At 37.6% G+C, this 19554-nt stretch overlaps 1 protein-coding gene across 1 annotated transcript; it reads left to right on the top strand.

Annotated features, from left to right (window-relative positions):
- The first annotated feature begins 1183 nt into the window (after window positions 1-1183).
- On the top strand, window positions 1184-12430 carry LOC121407633 (alpha-1A adrenergic receptor-like). Its single transcript, XM_041598801.1, has 2 exons — window positions 1184-2651; window positions 9936-12430. Exons 1-2 carry the CDS (start codon window positions 1640-1642, stop codon window positions 10076-10078), a joined length of 1155 nt encoding a protein of 384 aa, XP_041454735.1. The 5' UTR covers window positions 1184-1639; the 3' UTR covers window positions 10079-12430.
- Window positions 12431-19554: the final 7124 nt, after the last annotated feature.

A 19554-nucleotide genomic window follows, 5' to 3' on the forward strand; every position in this document is an offset into this window, starting at 1 on the left:
ACAACAATTGGAAGATTTGAGTAAAAATAAAAACGACATCACAATGGCGAAGTATGAAAGGGTAACTGGATACCTAATACGATGATTTCCTGACGAATCCATTTATCTTATTTTTAGCTTCGGGGGTCATCACGGGAGATTCCACCACGATACTTTGAATATAAGGGATATTTCTATTTTTCAAATGAATCGGGGTGATCAAGAAGAAAATGTATTAAAGCAATGAGCTGTAAGAACTTCTTTGTCATCACTAACTGATCTTCCAGACAGCTGAGCAATGAGCTCCGCCGGTGATGGCGCACCGCCCCGATCAACCAGACAAACTCGTCCGTCAGCAGCGACGCATTTGGTAGCCGGGCGTTGCGCTGTGAGGACGCAGTTGTCGAGGGTATGCACTTGTTACCAAAATTAAAGGAACACTCTGTTGGCTGTCATCTTGCTTTAATGGATTCGTCAACCGACCTGCGGTAGCTGGTAACCAACCCAAGCAATCAAGGCTTGACCTTGCATTTGAGGAAGAGGGTAGAAATCTATAAATCGGAGTGTTTTGAAAAACCGAGGGGCATTTTGAATGGTCTGTCATCGCCGAAGAGTCGGAGAGTGCTTGCTCTATATTTTATGCGCATGTTTTCATTTTCAAAAGTGGTATTTTGAGCCAATCTTAGCACGCCTCAAACTTTTCTGTAATACCACCTATGCCATGTATCACGTTACTCCACCAGAGGAATTGAAAGTACATTCAGGATATAATCTGAGCTGATCCTCATTTTCTACCTCAAGTTTGGCGCCATTAACTGGCTGATAAACCTGGCTTTATGAAGGAATCAAATTGTAATGCTTCTCAACCAAGGTTCGATAACCCCAATTCGATTCTCTTCTAAACATTTTTTTTGCTCACGGACACACCTGGTATTTGACATAAAAGCTCAACCATCCAAAGGATCACTGGCGGATATTGGCAGCCTTCTTTAGATGGTACTTGATCTCATTATACGGTCAATGTATCTTTTATTGCTGGTTATATGGAGACTGCTGTAACTCAATCTTCAAATGACATTGCTCACCTCGGAGGACATACTGATCAATATGTAATTTTTATTACATACTCTGGTCTACAGCTCTCTCGCGAAAAAAAACACGAAATTTTTCTTCTCGGCGTCACTCTCTTCATATATATATATAAATATATATAAATCTTTTTATCTTAATTGTGAAGAATATACTGCGTGATTATTATACGGGCCATCACGTACTCAAATGTTGAGATTAAGTAAACATCTTCTTCCTTGATACACTTGAGGCTGCAACAAGAATAACTATAAAGATCATTTTCTTAAGAGAGACGATGGACCATGGATTATTCTTACAATGAATGTCTAGTGACCATGTTTTGAGCTGAATAACATTACTTACTGTGTTTTTGATTATCGCATACATCAAAAAGGTCAACGCAATTCAGGATCTGTTTGGGATAGACATCTGAATTCAATAATCGCAGACATTGATTTTTATTGATATCTACTCTCCTCTTTGGAGGTTTGACTGTAAGCTTGGAATTTTTTTGGGATTCGCTCACACTACCATAAAGTAAACTTATTTCTTATAACTTCATCGACCCTGAACACGGGACTTTGTCAACATGAATGAAACGGACTTTGTCATCACGGAAGCACCGTACGATTATGAAAGTCCTCTCCATTATACGGAGCGGATTTTTCTTGCTACGATGTCGGCTTTAATTGCCGTCGTCGGTCTCCTAGGGAACGGCCTCGTCATCACCGGTGTGGCACTCTCAAGGAAGCTACGGACAGCCACCAATGTTTATGTCGTCAACCTTAGTGTTGCCGATATGTTCACGTGCATTCTCATGCCTTTCCATGTCATCGCCGTGTTGAGTACGGAGACGTATCCGATCGCCGAATGGACGTGTTCGATCGCAGCGGCAAGCAGCATCATATCGTCTGGGTGTAGTATATTTACCTTGGCCGCCATCGCTCTCAATCGCCTTTTCCTCGTCACTCAACCCAGCCATCGCTACCGTAGCTTCTATCGAACCCGTAACCTGGTCTTCACGACTCTCCTTACGTGGATCGTACCGACAGTCTTCACCGTCTTCCCGCCCCTGTTCTCTATCGGTGAGATTGGATTCGATGAGAAGTACACTAGATGCGGTCCAAAGCACACCGACAACGCCAGCATCTACGACATGATGCTTGCAACCATCTTCTACCCCGGCCCCCTCGTCATCATCATCGTATGCTACTGCAAAATATTCGCCTACGTGAAACGTCACATGAAGACGATGTCGTCTTCGGAACCCTCATCGTCGTCGTTTCCGCCAAAGACGCCATCCGACGCCGTTGCGACGTCGCCGCCCATGTCGCGTACATCCGAGTCGGCGGAGAAGGGGGAGAAGTTTTTCCAGGACTTAAACAGGAGACAAACCAAGCAGCATTTTAGCAGACGACAGCTTGAGATCACAAGGAATCTCTTCTATGTCGTGATCGCTTTCTTTCTTTGCTTGACTCCGTACAGTGTTTCGTTGATGATTCCAGGGAGTGACCACATAGTGCCTTATGCTGGAGCTATCTATCTCTTAGGGAGCTGCGTCAATCCATTCATCTATGCTACAAAACATCCTCATTTCAAAAGTAAGTTTCATTGATATCATACGTTGTTCATTCGTAATCATTGTATTTCATTATCGGCAACATATAATCTTTACAGAAATCGATTGAATATTTTCAACTATCAGTGGCCACTGATTAACACAAAAGTGTGTTAAAGCCACCGCACACCTTGCGATTGCTTTGCGACCCGATTTTGGAGTAAAGCGTAGTAGAATTTGATGCTAATATTGAGACATGGAATATCTTACTGTGTAATGTTCTACATCATGCTATCATCCTTATCAGAATAAAAGCGATTTCAATATCTAGTCTTAATGATGTCGTATCAATAGTACGATTGGCTACGATTTGAAACTAATTTGGCCATTACTCCAAAGTAAAAAAGGCTTGCAATCATCCAAAATGGTTATATTAGTATATTTTCATTTAATATGAACCTCAAATAGAAAGATACTTTCAATTTACATTCTCAGAAAAAAGATAAAAAATGCGATTTGTTCCAAAATCAGATCGTGAACCAGTCGTAAGGTAACCTTAAGATATACGTTAACATGATACATAGATAAGTAACGAGGAAAGACGAGAAACAAGACAGATGAAATTGGACAGGTTGATATAAGACTATAAAATTATATTAATGATGATGACGACGACGATGACGACGGTTACTATGATTGAGACGACTTATCGTGTATTGCAACTAATCATTTGTCCCAATATACTACACATTATTGGTGCGAAAAGGCTTAAGAGTTTTAATCATTTGAATCAATCTATTTTACACTATTTCCAAGAAAAATCGCAAAAAAGGAACCGAGGATTTTCCTTTTTTCATGCTAATTGATAGATGGCATATCGAGCTTTGAATCCCATTCCAAATGTTGCAACTTATTATACATAATAACGCGTAAGTCAGTAAAATAACTTGAGGAGGTGTTGAGGAGAGCGTATCAAAATAATCTGGAGGGTAATTGTTTTCTGCCCTTTAATAAGAAATCCAAACCAATAAAATGAGAACGCATAACTTGTTTAAAATAATTCTCCAAATTCTTTTAACTATGTTAGTATGCTTACGTTTTAATTAAAAATTGTTACAAATAAAACAAAGTGATATAAGCACAATAAGGCACAACGTATAATCATAAAACATGTAATTTCAGGTTTCTTTTTTTTCTGGGATGCAATGTAATTTCAATTTATTTCAACTTAACACGCTTCTATCCACACTGCCCATATACCTGAATATCCAATCAACTGTTTCCGGGAAAACTGATCGAGGAAGCTATTCTACACTTTATCAAAACATACAGGCTAAACAATAATGCCATGGAGTCATTTTCTTTAACTTGAACTCTTTTAGAATATAACCCACATGGTTTATGAATCTGAGATAGATTTTACGGATGATAATCACATTAAGTTTAAGCATTGTGCCGAAATTTGAAACAATAGCTTCATTAAACAGTTTTGATCAAGGGACTGCGCAAGGATATTTTAATTGGTAAAGGGGGGGGACAAGATATTAAACCTAGAGATGGTGTCATATTTTCGTGATCAAGACATCTCCATTTAATTATCTTCTGCCTCCTTTCGTCCTAATTCCCCCTCTTTTCATTTTCTCCCTTTAAAATGTTTTCACTACTTGAAAATTTAGGGGAGGGGCGGTCGCCCCCGCTCCCCCCTCTGGTACCGCCTGCGCCCCTGCCTTGGTGTAATGAAAAATTTCAAACCACTCATATAGATTTATGATTATCAGAAGGCAGAATATCATTATCAATGGCTGCAATATAAACTCATTCGAGTCAGAGCCATTTCCTGAAACTTCATAGTATACTATAACGTATAATTTTGTCAAAGTTGGAAAAAAGAACACATTTTTTTCTTATGATAAATCACTCACTAAATGAATAAAATTTGAAGGAAAAGGAATTTTAAGAGCTTCTGTGGTATAAAAATAATGTTAACAATATTCTTCAACCACATTTTGGCATTTCAGGAATCGTTAATGGTAGCACTTTGCATTCCTTATTTCATTTAGGTAGACGAAGTGGTCTAATTCAAAACAATCATCGTTTCGCAAATACATGGATTGAATTAAACAATTATAATCATAATTACACCAGCCTGTCACCATCAATCAAAATGTCAATGCTAACAAAATAGAAATAGGAGGAGAGAGAAAGAAATGCTTGCCACGTTCATTAAGAATTCAATAACTAAAGCCCTTGAACTGAGAGTGTGTACTTCGTGGTGAACCCCGTTGTTAGCAAACCGCAACCAATCAAGGAATAAGTTTACTCCTGCCTTGGTCTTACCCCCAGGTGTAAACCCCCTTACACGGTAATCTAATCTGGCTTGGCCAAAATGACGTCTTAAAAGTGCAACGAAACTATATAAGCACAGAAATTGTAGAGTTAATCCCCAGAATATGTATAATTATTAAGAAGATTTTTGAGATATGAAGTATTTTGATTAGACTACTTTAAGCCTGCATTTGAGTGATCGTTTTCATAAGATAACTTTGTTGAAATTACCCCGTGGTTCTCAGAAAAGTCAACAGCTATCCCATTTACCCCATTTTCATTTTGGGTTGAATGAAAAACTTAAAATTCTTCAGAAGTACTACTGAAATATAAACATTTCTCCTTTTTTTTCAATTTTGAGCTAATATGTGATTGGAAAATCAATGAAACACAGATTAAATAGATTTTTTTCTTCAATTCAGACTCTAAAGTGCATGAAAATTGAATTGGAAAATTGCAGTCTGTAGTTAGTCTGCTGGGCAAATGATTCACTCGAGTTAAAGGTCTGAATGTGCAGCCTACTCATGCCTTGTGTGCGGAATAGTAAGTTTTGTATGTGCTAGTCTTTGCGTGGAGGCACACTTGTTGATCAATTCAGGGTCTGTGCCTGCAGACTGTCTGTGGTAGCCTGAAAATAAAGGCATACTTTTAAAATCTGCACTTTATCATGGAGTTTATGATTATGATTCAAAATCAATAAAGTGTTCCAATTCTCTCCTGGTTGTAGGCCTACATTCATTTCCTGTATCTGATTACTATTTCATCTTGGATAAAATTAAAAACTATGAACGAACTGACTTGTTTTCCTCCTCCTACATTTCCTTTCTACTTTTAACGTGTTTAAAGACAAAGATACAAACAACATTAATCCCACATCCTTCCGTCCGTGAGCATTGTTGTCTTGTTTACAACCGTTTACAACCGTTTCGAGACAACGATTTTTTATAATTTCTGGTAAACCGGGTTCTACTTTTGCTTAACCCTTCAAATACATTGTGCGTTCTTGTGCTCTCCTCCTGAAATTTGTTTTCCCATTTTTCTTTTGCATTTTGAAAAATATTATTAAAAGGGTTACCATTTTCAAGTATGAGAGATACTGATTTTTGCAAAATGAATATGATCACATTCCACTCATATTTTTGATGATCATAGTAAATTAATTGTTTAATAATCTATCATATATAAGCTTTGAACCAACTTGTGATTCCAATTATGATTATGATGAGATCCAACGATTCAACGAGGCAACATATACCCATTCACGTCTCACTGTTTCAATAAGAATCGACAATTGAACATCATTTTTTCTCCAGATGATAATCTTAAATAGTCTAAATAATCGAAATAACAATCTCTAGTCAAGTGGACTATATTCATCATCCACTTGTAGACGCTTTATAACCCAGGCCACTCACTCTTACTCATCAAAGATAAGTAATAACCTTCAAGCTCTGGTCATGAACGGAACACAGGTAGTATAGGTTACAACTCCGGTAGTGGCTTAGGTCATTAACAAGATTTGATAGATAATACTTACCAGTTTGCCACAGACATATAAAATCAAAGCAAGGTTGTATTGTTGGACAAAGGAAGGGTGTCAGTTGATATCAACATTTTTTTTAAATCATGATGATCTCCAAGATAAGACATATACGTCATTATTTTCTTGACTAGCCACTTAAGATAATATTGAATAATAGTTTTTTTGCCAAGGAATGTGCGTATTCAGGGTATTATAACTTGTTATTCGAAAAAAGTCTTTTGACCTGCTATCGCAACGGGTTTAGAAAATCTCAACTTTTCGACAAAACGTTGACCCCTTCTGTGTTTATTTACATATTTCTTATTAGGGTAATGACTGTGAATCAATATCAAATCAAATCATTACAGACACAAGGGAATCCCATGGTTATATCAAGGAACCACAAAATGATTATTAGAAACTTTCGTTTTTTATTAGCATTATATCTACCATGAACGAACGATACCATACGGGATACCAATTAGACGTCAGAGCTCGCGTGGGAAATGAGAAAGGGGGTACAACAAAGTCAAGTTTGAATACATCCCTTCTGGGTATTTTGATTCATAACGCTGCCCACGTTTGAAAAATGCAGATGTTCGATGTCATAAAAATAAGGTCTGACCACGACTCTGTACTTGATATCTAAAATATTATGATTGTTTGTCAATTACTTGACATCTTTCGTCGATGGTTGTTTTCAAATAAACAAACACATCCAGAAGAAAGAGGAAAGATTGTTTCACGCAATACAGGATAGGGTGTGATATGTGACCGCCTACTTAAAAAAAAAAGAACAACACATAATCAAAACAAATCAGAATACGATTTTTAAAATGATGTCAGCAGCATTATTTAGAAATGAACAAGAAAAAAATTAAACAATTGATTATGGAAAATGATACAAAGAATACAGCGGGCGTTTGAAGGGGAAGGAAAGGGTGTATATCAGTTCATCTAAGATCTCGACGGTCTTGAGTAAAGAAGCATGTTTGCATTTTCTTTTAATCCAGTATGTCTGAGAAAGTTACAACCGGTCTGCGCATGGAAAGGTGTACCCGTGTATCCGCCTTGAAACGGATACCTCGGTACTTACAGTTTATGGCCGGTCACACAGGCGAAACCGACTCGAGACCGACCAAAGTTTTTTACGTTGTTACCAGTGGCATACCATCAATCGGTTTGGAGTCGGTTTCGTTGGTGAGACTGTATGGCATCATCATGCACCAGCAGAAGATGCGTCACACAGTTGCACGACAAGCAGTGGAAACGTGCCAACCTCTCTATTTCCAAATGATTCAATAATGAATCCTAAGTGTCACAGTGTCTGTGCAACCCGCAGTGGGAGTACGCTCTATACTTTCTCCAACTTAGACATGTTAGAGGCCAAAGCGAGCCAAGAATAATGATGACCAGCCATGACGCAGTCACACCAATGACCCTTACTGCCAACCGACCGATGATTCATGTCATTGGATATAACGCAATGGCTTTGATCGGTCTGGAGTCGGCTTCATTAATGTGACTGAAGCATAGGGATGCGCTACACGTACTTGAAGCAAAATTGTCCAATCGGTTTGAGAATTCCCGAATGCCAGCACAGTGCGAACGCATCATAGTGCGTCAGGTCACAGAGAGTGTATATAGGGTCAACGTCTTGTAAGGAAATCCCAATATTGGAAGACGCATCGGGGAAGTAAAGAAGAAGGATGAGATGGTTGCTGTCTGCTAAAAAATGCTTTGTTTTTAGTTTGCAAAAAAAGGAGGGTCCACTCTGAAATCTTGACCATAACGGTCTGGGAAACTCCTTGCCCTGGATAAATCTAGGCAAGGTATGAAATTCGTTTTGTTTTGATTTGTATCATCTCGATAACAGAAGAAAAGACAGGAGTCTTAAGAACACTCCTCGCCACTCCCATCCACTTAATTACTTAGTTCCATTTAGTATTGATTTCAAAGCAAGACAAAACACACTTATTCATTGCAGTCACCCTACAATCAGACTTATTTCCGAAAAGTGCCACTTCCATTCGTCTCACTGTTTGACGTTTCCTTTTTACCGTTAACTAAAACAAATTCTGATTAGTCAGGTAGAAGAAGTTCCTGAATCAATAAAGGAATCTAACTTTATTTAGATTATTCGCGACCCCAAAGCCAATTTGGCAAAAATTCTGGTGATATGCATGGTCATCATCCGAGTTATCAGAATCAATAGAGGGCTCATCAGACCAACACAAATTATTATTACCTACCACAATATTGCGTATTGCGTATATTGCTTCGCTCTCTTGCGTCGAGATGAAAAGGGCGCATATACGTTCGCCGGCATGATCGAGTTGGGGTATTCCTCAAATAGATCGGAGGTAAATACGGGGGTAAATAGTGATTTTTCTTATAGGAAGTAAGGATACGGCTTCTTGTATTTAAAATCATATGAAGGAATTGTACTTCATTCGGAGATCTGAACAATCGGATGCCCCTCCTTGTAGTTCAACCGAAAGAGGAATTGCGCTTCATAGCTAAAAGTCTTGACCAATTTGGTGTTTTTCAGGAACAATTCTTAGAGGTGGTCATCGATGACTTCAGCCATGACCCCTCTCTGGCTCTCTCCTGCCTCGAGACCCCTTCGGGTCCCTCGTGTCCCCCTCTCGGACTTTATGAACCAGACAAAATTTCCTGAAGCAACATTTCGATGGGGGTCATTTCTAGCAGTATCCCCCTTCAATTCCCCGTGACGAAACAATTTTCGGGTTATAGATCATTAACGATGTAGGTTAAACTCCCATGACTCATTGAGAACACTGTTGTGACTTAATTGACCATGTTTAAGCATCTATCATGTCAAAGATAATTGATTGTTATTGACAAAGTGATGTCCGATTGTGAGCTCATTGATTCCTTAACATCGCTAATCGAATCTTATACGATTTAAATCTTTTATCATAAATTGATTCAGAGATAACTGACAATTTTAATTGAGCGCGTGATGTCATGCTTTACATATTAATAAGTCGACACCCTTCATACATGACAATATCTAATCAACACACGTTTAAACAAAATGTATTCATTGGAGTACTAAGTCAACAACTTTGAGGGGGCCAAATATGGCGCATCGGGTTTGATTTATTTAAAGAAATGGGCATTTTTATTACAAAGATCAAATTTTGTGATATATTTTGCCATAAGAATATTCAGATTATAATATTCAAATTCATCCTTCTCTCTTTCCTTTTCTTTTTTTATTAGTCGTGTGGGACCCGAAGCCCCCATCTGTACGCTGCTGATTGTATCCCCACAAATGCACATAAGAAAGTACATGCGTATTCATACTCTTTTCATGACCATGCATGCCGCTTTTTTGGGAATTCATCGTCATCACAATACCGGCCCAAATGTAATTAATCATATCTTTGAAATAAAAGAGAATGGGCATTAATTGACTTTCGTTGTCTTTACTCTCTATCATTATCGTTGCAGATGTTATCCGATGCATCATCCAATGTCGCTTCACGGATATCGACCAACCAGCCCAGTTCCTCCGTAGGATCATCTCCAACAAGCAGATGACACACATTGTCAGCGGAAACAACCACTCCACCAAGAAAGAGCCACTGAAATAACGGGCTCTGTGCAAGGACGTTTCCAGAAAAAGGAGACGTATTGGCCATTTGATTTACCTAACTGCTTAATGGTGTAATCTTGTTTTACATGGGATATGGTGGAGCTGATATGATACCTATGGCTTTAATCCCATCGAGTGGGACACTGGAGGAGCAGATGCTGAGCTATGCGAAGACATCGAAGTTCGGACCTTTGATCTCTGCATCTCTATCTTATTCCGACATAGACGGCATGCCAGGCGGAACTTTACGTCATTGTCAAGGAATCAAAAAATAAAAAATAAAGTAAAGATCAATGCATTCGAGGAATTTTTTTATGCGATTTGTATACCTTTATATGTGGGCATTTGTATATATCGATATGTTTCTTATTACTTGATATCAATGAATTTGTTAAGCTAAAGTTGGCTATTGTGTTGAAGAGCGTTTGATACGAGAATACACATCTCTGCCAACACTGACCACTGGGCCAACAAGAAAGGATGCGATCAAGGATGCGGTGAATTCGGGGCAGTTCTAAGTCGATGTACATCCCGCATCTTCACGGATCATCCCTGTGGTTTACTAACGGTTGGAGACAAGGTGATCTTCAAATTACACAAGGCAAAAGGATTCCTTGATCAAATTAGCTCCGATGGTGACGATGACGGAGTTGCGGTCGCTTGTTGAATCACAGACTAACTTCTTGAAGACGAATAGGAAAAGACAGCATATCGCGAAGGAGCAGATAGGCACGACCAGGAATCTGCCTAATCATTGCAGCCTCGGCCTGTAAAATGATAACGTTTAGAGAGGTGATTCTAAGGGCCAGGTGCATTTTGGCCTGGATACTATACGTGAAAAGACTATATAATGTCGAAGTTCAATTGAGCGAAATCAGGTTAAAATATCAGAAAACCAACACGAAGACATTGTGCACACAGTACCCACAGTTGGAGATTTGTGTTAACCATACAAAATGCCTCTTATATTGGTTCCAATCGTTTATTATTTTATGTGTACTTTTTAGCATTGGTATAATGAGCAAAATAAATCAATGTGGACTGACGGAGAATTTATTACATTTGCTTTTTTTTACATGAAAATTTAACATTTCCTAATTGATTATAATTATTCTGTCATGTATTTGAAAATTTGAAATAATTTGGCCTTTGATATTGATAGAAACAAGTACCAGCTAGAATAGTAGAATAAAAGACGGCCTATTAAAACATATACATGTATATATATTTGGAAATTTGATGCAAGTTAATCATCTAGTCTAACGAACCCATTTTAATTGTCGAGATACCATTATTGCCTTGGACTAATAACGGGTAGAAATCAACTGTTTGTGTATTTGTAAAGGCTTTACTTTGCGAGCATGGGCGACGACAATCGGGATGGGGGCGGGGTGCCCCCCCCCCTTCTCTGGAGGGACCAACAATCTCACGAATTCGCCGCGCATGCTCACGAGCGTTGCACTTTATCTGACTTCCAAAGTGATATATGGTTCTGCATGGATTTAAGTGATGTTATTACGATGTAACTTCTCAAATAGTTCCGGTTGTCGAACTGACATCACATCTTGTTGTATGACGTAATTCAGATATTAAAGATACCTTTCAAATTAGGGAGGGTCATTTTCAGTACCATCATGCACCTGCATCGATGGTCATTTGGGTCACGTCTTATACAAAGAGTTGCCATTGATCTGATCAAACTGAACTATTGAAAGCCAGCAATGCCTACATCTAAAAATACATGCTTGTTCAAAAATATTTCTAGAGATGATGTATTTTCATAAATTCATTGATTTCTTGACAATTTGGTTTGTTTGCCTTTGATACAAAGGCCATTTTGTAAATTTCCTGTATAAAAAAATTATGACACTGATGGATTTCCATAGACTTACGATTAATTGGATCAATCATAACTCTTTGTAAGACGGGGCCCAGGTCATTACCATCCCCTGCACTCGCAGAACCGATTTACCGGCAGGGGGACTGTTTCATAAAACCGTTCGTAAAGTTACGCCTGACTTTAAGAATGAATGGAATATCTCTACAACATAATGATGATGATATGAAATTTGTAAATAGAACTTGATTTATCATAATGAAAGCAATTCAGGAAATATAATGCCTATCAATTTACCCCTAACCATTTCAAAATGCATTGTTGATATTCTTATTTAAGAGTGAAATCCATTCTATTTGTTAAATGCCTCAAGTATCGTGCCTTTGACATATTTCAATGACAATTAAGGTTGCATAATGCCCAGTCCGATGATAACGCGTTTGCTTGCAGTATGTTTAATTATATGAAAGATTGACAAAAATTATATATATGTGCAGGTAGTCAACGTTGGGTGTAATAATATTATGTGTAAATGTATGTGATGCATAAAATTTAATTTTAAACTCTTGGTATTTTATACTTGTAGATCATAAAGCACTAGTTACATAACGAATAAAAGGGCATTAACCCAGATAATTATACTGTTTTAATTGTTTTTAAACGATGCAGACAATTCTTTATTTTGAGGTACTTCGATATCAGGGAGGCGTTTCATGCAAGGACTTGTCGGACGTTGTATCCGACAAGTCCTATTTTATCTGACAGTCACCATGGTAATGGTGCTTCTCAGCCAATCATAATCAAGGAAAGATGTCAGATCTGACAACTTGTCGGACAAAAAATTGAAGAAACGGTTCCCAGTAATAGAGGTTGAATGGGGTCATGTGGAAATGTAACAAATTAAATGTCATCCTTTGTACACTCTAAAAAATATTGGGTAAAAATGCTCCGTGCATGAAGGTAATTATGTGTTCAACCAAAATTGGGCAATTCTTTTGGGCATTTTTATTTATCCAGTGTGATGAAAATTTTCCCCATTCTAAAGTAATTTCTGCTTTTTTTTTAACCTATACTGGAAAATATGCTCCCCACATTGGGAAAAAAGACCCAAATTTTTTGGACACGTATATATGTATTGACAACTTTTTGAATTTTAAAAAGGTTTAAATTTACAACGTTAATTTCACACAACATGAATATCAGTTTTAGATATTAATTACTGGTAATCACTATTCATGTCTCAATCTGTTACATATGGGGGAAAAGTTACCCTTTTAGAATTCTATCATGCAGTTTCGTCTGTCTATTTACTACGGTAATAATCATGGCTCCGTTCAACTGGTATAGGCGTCATAATGTCATACTTCCAGATTACAAGAGAGCAGCAATTCGTCGACTTATAACTGCTTACTAAAGATGAACTTGCCAATGACCTCGAGGTCTTTTTAGGTCATGTGGGGCTAAAACAATTTTCAGCGATTACGAATCTGTTGGTCTTTGAAATTGATGTGGCGTCTCCTTCGATAAAAAGGAAAGACCAAAACTCGATTGCTGATGATCTTTTGAAGTTCAAGAGGTGGAAGGGGTCGCGCAAATATTGCTTATATAATAATAACTGTTTGGAAAATTTGAACAACAATGTATGACTAAGAGGAGTGGTTGCTTTTGAAGGGCGTAAAAATCGTTTCTCAACCGTTTCTCAATCGACACTTCTGTGTCGTATTTTACAGTGAACAGAAAGAAAACAAAACTTGAGGGAAAAAATACGAGAGTGGATGAGGTGAACGGCAGAATAAAGAGAGATTAGAACAGAGACAGAAATGAAATAGAATATCATAAGCACAGAGGACGGAGAGAGAGGGGGAAGTTAGGAAGAGAGAGCAGGGAGGAGATAGACGGGGAGAGGGGTTGGGAAAAGAGAAACAGATACTGGATACAAAGTGACAAACTCACAAATTATACTTTAAACAATGTTCAATGTTGCATATTAAAAATGATATAAGCCCTGAATCCTGAGTGAGGTAACATCTTAGAACCTGCTTCCAATTAGTCCCAAATTGAATTTGATGTTGACAACAACCATTGAGTCTTTTAGGTCATCGAGAGAAAAAAATTAAAAGGAGTAAATCATCCGAGGGACTGGATGATGACCCACCCATGACATCATCAAAACATCCACCGTAGTTCCACGTGATGTGTTTAATTGTCACCTATTGTTTTCAATTACTCGCCGTAGTAAATAAAGACTTAATTAATGGACATGCTTCAGATTGGAGCAATTATGATACGAGGATGCAAGGGAGGTCAGCCGATCTTGTTCAAAAGGCGATTTGCTCAATGTTACTCATATCCCGTTTTCCGAAATTAATATTTTCGTCTTTTCGTGATCTAATTTGGCCTTGTTTTTAACAGAGCATTGCAACACAAAGTGGGATAAGGTATTATGTATTTAATAATTTTGTTTCTTATTTACTGTGGTCAGGTTGGTATGTTTAATTAGCAAATATTTTCATCATTTTCTGACGAATACTTTGAATTCATAAAAATAAAATTGAACTTGACGATTTCATAGAACGGCATTTTTTTTTCGTTTATGGAATCTTCGATGTCGAACAGTATACCAATCTTTTTAAAACTGAAATTTTCAGATCTTTTCAGAATTCGAAAAATAAATATAATAGTCACAATATGCCTTCTTCGCCTAACATGAAAATGAAAAAGTAATACATTCAATGAGATGGTCTAGATTAATCTCGGTCTCCGCTTCCGGCGAAATTTTAAAAACTGCAAGCAATTTCTCACTTCATATCATGAAGTTTCGATGACTTGTAAATTAAACCAGGCTTAGGCCATATAGCGACGGCGGATCTAGGAATTTTCAGGGTAGGGGTGCATTCCGTCGGCGGGGATGAAACAAAATAAAAGGTTCGTGAAAAAGGAAAGGCACGGCATCTCGACCTCAATCATGAGGAAAGAATAAGCGAGAGACTTGAATTTGAATGAGATATTTGTAGGGAAAAAATAATTGTCAAGGTTTCGAAGTGTCTGAATTTATCATTTACAAGAAAAAGGGATGCTCTAGATCAAGATCGTATGAGGATTCGTCAAAAACATAACCACGTTCTCTACTATGAACAAAGCTATAAGCTCAGAGGGTTTCAGAAGTCAGATGTCATTCATGTCAATTTATGAATAAATCTTAGCCCAAGGGTCGTTTTGAAAATTATAACAAGGACTGCTTTCCTCATTAATTGGATCCAAGCATCGAAGTCTTGCAAGAATCACCGGTGACAACAATCAAATCAGAATCATCTGAAGTCCATTTATCTAGTTTGTTACAGCCATTAAGAGAGAAAGGTCACCAATGCCAATATGCTGTCAGATATTTTGGGTCGGGCACATCGAACATAATTAGGAAAGACAGAATGAAAGTAAAATCTGTTTTACATTGACCTTAATGTGATTTTCTGCAAAGAAAAAACGGGTGTTTATGTAAAACCAAGTGCATATTGTGTTCAGTGGGTTTTAAATGTAATGTCAAATTGGCGACGGTGGCATAACAGATGGTGGTAAAAGGGTGCCGAAAAGGTGACGAAAATGGGACAAAAAGTGACGGAAGTGACAAAAGAGGCGATAGAAAGGTGACAGAACATTACGAAATGTGACGAAGAGACGAGAAATGATAAGTAAAGGGCGGCGACAAAAAGGGAAGAAAAAAGGAGGAACTCTAATCAAACGAAAATTTTCCTCATCATTTCAATTTCTTCCGAATCTACTTTTCTTTAAAAAAAAATCACCACCATCATCGTCTTCATCAGCACCAATATTGTAATCAGCTATTTTTCATGATCACATTGTAATTACGTTTCAAAGACGGTTTCTGGTTCTACATAATCCAGAGAAGCTTGATTTTTTTGGGGGGCATATGTCAAAATCAAATTATTGGAAGATATTGACCTTAATCATTATAGCAACTCCCATTCTTTGCTTCTCCTATATTGGCCCCGGTCAAATTCCCTGTTTAATCCAACATGAGCTTTCTTGTATGATATATAGCATTGGATCCGCGTCAGACGAAAATATCACGAGGAACAGAAAACAAGCAGGGCTTCTAGGGCAACATCCGACACATTCCATTGTCTCTGCCAAGGATGTTTATACATGTTTTAAAGACATTTGTCAGTGGGTCATTATTTCAGGGCGTCCAGACAAATTAGACCTACTTCCCTCTTTCACCCCGTTTGTCTTCAGAAACAGTTGCCCGAAGCCATTGTTGCACCAACACATTATGTTACCCGATCACTGGCTTATTCCTTGGGCTTATGGCTGTGTTGAGATGTGGACTCAATACCAGGATAGAAGCCAGGAAGGGGAGGGGTGGGGCACCGAGTCATATCTCTCGTGTCAACGCCACCACGCACATATCATACCTATAGATGACAAGTACATTGTCACCTGTCTCGACGCAGATACATTGGTGACTTTCAGCTCACCTTTGGTTATTTTTATCAATTTTTTTTTCATTTTGACTTTTTATATGCTTCTCAACATTTCTTTATCATCCAATTACAATAAATAAATCATGAATATCATTAAATGAATTAAAATTGAAATGTGAAGGTTAAATATAATAGAATTCTTATAGGTGAATGCCATAGGAATTATAAAAGTTGCGGGACGGAATCTAAATGGAAATCTTCGATTGTACAGGTGATCCAGAAACAATGTCCGTATTAAGATCGGCAAGGATACAACAGATACAAATGACATACACTAATGCATGATCTTGGGAAGCGGTGTTTGGTGGTTCTTAAACACCCTTAAGACTTTTCTGGGGGTGCTGCGTATGTTATACACCATAGACAGCACCATCAGGAAATCAGGTGCTTATGCCAAAATGTCAACAACAAAAAATACAACAAAAAAATTTGGAGGGAAAACCTTTTTTTTTTGGCTTTTCACTGTTTTTTTTTAAAACCCAAATTACCTTCTTTTTTGGAGCACAAACCCTTTTGTGGGGGTTGTCTTTTTTTTTTTTTTTTACCAAAGCAGGGGTCCTGGGAAGCGGAGCTTGGTGGTTCTTAAACACTCTTAAGACTTTTCTGGGGGTGCTGCGTATGTTATACACCATAGACAGCACCACCGGGAAATCAGGTGCTTATGCCAAACTGTCAAAAACAAAAAATACCAAAACAAAATTTGGAGGGAAAACCTTTTTTTTTTGGCTTTTCACTGTTTTTTTTTTAAACCCAAATTACCTTCTTTTTTGGAGCACAAACCCTTTTGTGTGGGTTGTCTTTTTTTTTACCAAAGCAGGGGTCCTGGGAAGCGGAGCGTGGTGGTTCTTAAACACCCTTAAGACTCTTCTGGGGGTGATGCGTATGTTATACACCATAGACAGCACCACCGGGAAATCAGGTGCTTATGCCAAAATGTCAACAACAAATACAAGAAAATCACTTTCCTTTTGGAGTGAAAATTTTTTTTTTGCTTGTCACTGTTTTTTTTTTACCAAAATTACCTTCATTTTAGGAGCAAAAACCCCAAGTTTTGTGGAGGATGTCAATTTTTTTACCAAACCAGCACCCTTTATCAGGTTTAATAAAAAATAGTTCACAGGTCCCTGCACAATGAAATATTATTGTCAAAGCAAAACAAAATTGTTTTAAGTTGTATAAGAGATAGTCCAAGATTGAGGACAAACATGAAATCTTGTTTGGTTGCAAACTGTTGGTGATCAGTGGACTTTAGCCGTCGTTCACTCTCTGCTTATTATGATCTGGGCCCTGTTGTACAAAGATTTACGATTGATCCGATCAATCGCAACTCTGGACGGCCAGCAACGTCAACATCTATTATGCATGTTTGTTCAAAATATTTTATAGCTGTGATGTATATTCATGCATTCATTGATTTCTTGAAAATTCACCGTGCTTCTCTTTGCATTAAAAGGACATTGTGCAAATTTTTCGTAGAAAAAATTATGACACTGATGGATTTCCATAAAGTTACGATTGATCGGATCAATCGTAACTCTTTTTACAACAGGGCCCAGGTTATATGATACCATAATGCTCTACTTTTTCAAGGATGTAAGGACAATTCTATGAAATATGTCATTAGTAAACACTCACTTGATTTCATACAGGTCTTAGATGATGGAAAGGATGGTGGGTATCTGGTTCGAAACTCTCATGAAACTTGATGATTCTTATCAGGACACTATGTAATTTAACCTTGATCTAAACTTTACAAAGATGCATTTACCCTATTTTCTTCATTTTGTGTTTCAAGTGAGCCAATACCAGCAGAGAAAGATTGAATAACTTGGTTCAACTGTTGAAAGTCAGACCAAAGAGTAAATAATATACCCAACATTTCCAATACATGACACCGTCCGGCGTCTGCACTTATATAAAGAAAGGAAAAACATTTCTGTTATTCAAAACAAGTAAAATTACATCCGGGTGTATTCACCTTGCTTTTCGTAACACCCGTTATCTCAAATATTTTATATGCATTTTTTTTTACTTACCAATCAGGTAACAACTTAAACGCATTTTTGAAAATGATCTGATTTCGAAGAAAAATAAATAATGAACTTCAAGTTGAATCCTGACACTTCCAACAATTCTTTACTCGAGATTACCAGCCACTAATTATTATCAACAGTTAGAGTACCTCCCTCTGTCGTTTGACTTTGGAACACTTGCGGAGTCTTGTCTTTCGTCAAGGCAAGCTTTCGTCGATGAAAATTCCAATCGGGAAGCCATAATCAGTATTTTGGTAATAGAGAGCAGAAACTTACCAATTCAAGCTAATTCAATCTCTTGAGCGCTGCGTCGCACGTTTTCTACAGTGGATTGACATGCACGAGATATGGAAAAGTGAAAGGGAGTTAGAAGTTTGTATTCACATGCAGAAAATAAAGATTGGAAATCTTTTTCTATTTTCGTTTTCCAAGAACAACAGTTTTGAGTTCAATTAAAAAGTAAATAAGACAATTTATTGAATGAAATTCTTTTTTTTCTTTTTTTTAATATTGTTGTTTTTTCTTTTCTTAGATTAGGTCAAATGTAAATCTCTAAAGCATAAGTGATTTGCTTCCATTCCTTTTTTCTGGAGGGGTCCTAAAAAATCTCCTTTGATAAATCATTACAATTACGAATTTTCAAATGATGCAACGTAAACATATACATCGAACAATTTAAAAGCAGAATGTCGACAACTAGTTACATACAAATTTGTTTGAAATGTTGTTTTAATCGATTCATAATGAGTCACTATTATTCGGCCAAGCGACATTCAAAATACGTTTAGTCTTAACGATCAGATTCATCAAGATATAGGGATATCAATATTATTGGATATTTTTCATCGTGTAATTATTCAGTTCTATTGCCTCCTCCTCCATAAAATAATACATACATACAATCGAATATGACTTAGTGGCCACCTGTCTATAGCGGCCACATAAAAATCACCAGCAGGAAATTCATGCGTTGAAGATCCTGTCTATTAAATAGTGGCCACTCATCTTGCATCCCTCGGTCAACATCAGCAGACCCTCCAGGGGCTACTAAAAACAAGCTTCCCCAAAACTTTGGACTCGGACAGTCGTTGAATAGCTAGTCCTT

This window comes from Lytechinus variegatus, chromosome 2, assembly GCF_018143015.1.
Source record: "Lytechinus variegatus isolate NC3 chromosome 2, Lvar_3.0, whole genome shotgun sequence".
NCBI classification, from domain to species: Eukaryota; Metazoa; Echinodermata; class Echinoidea; order Temnopleuroida; family Toxopneustidae; genus Lytechinus; species Lytechinus variegatus.

Excerpts from the sequence above, each read along its gene's own strand:
- LOC121407633 (XM_041598801.1), top strand. The coding sequence starts at position 1,640 with ATGAATGAAACGGACTTTGTCATCACGGAAGCACCGTACGATTATGAA. Across the intron at positions 2,652-9,935 it reads AAAACATCCTCATTTCAAAA|ATGTTATCCGATGCATCATC; the intron begins GTAAGTTTCATT and ends TTATCGTTGCAG.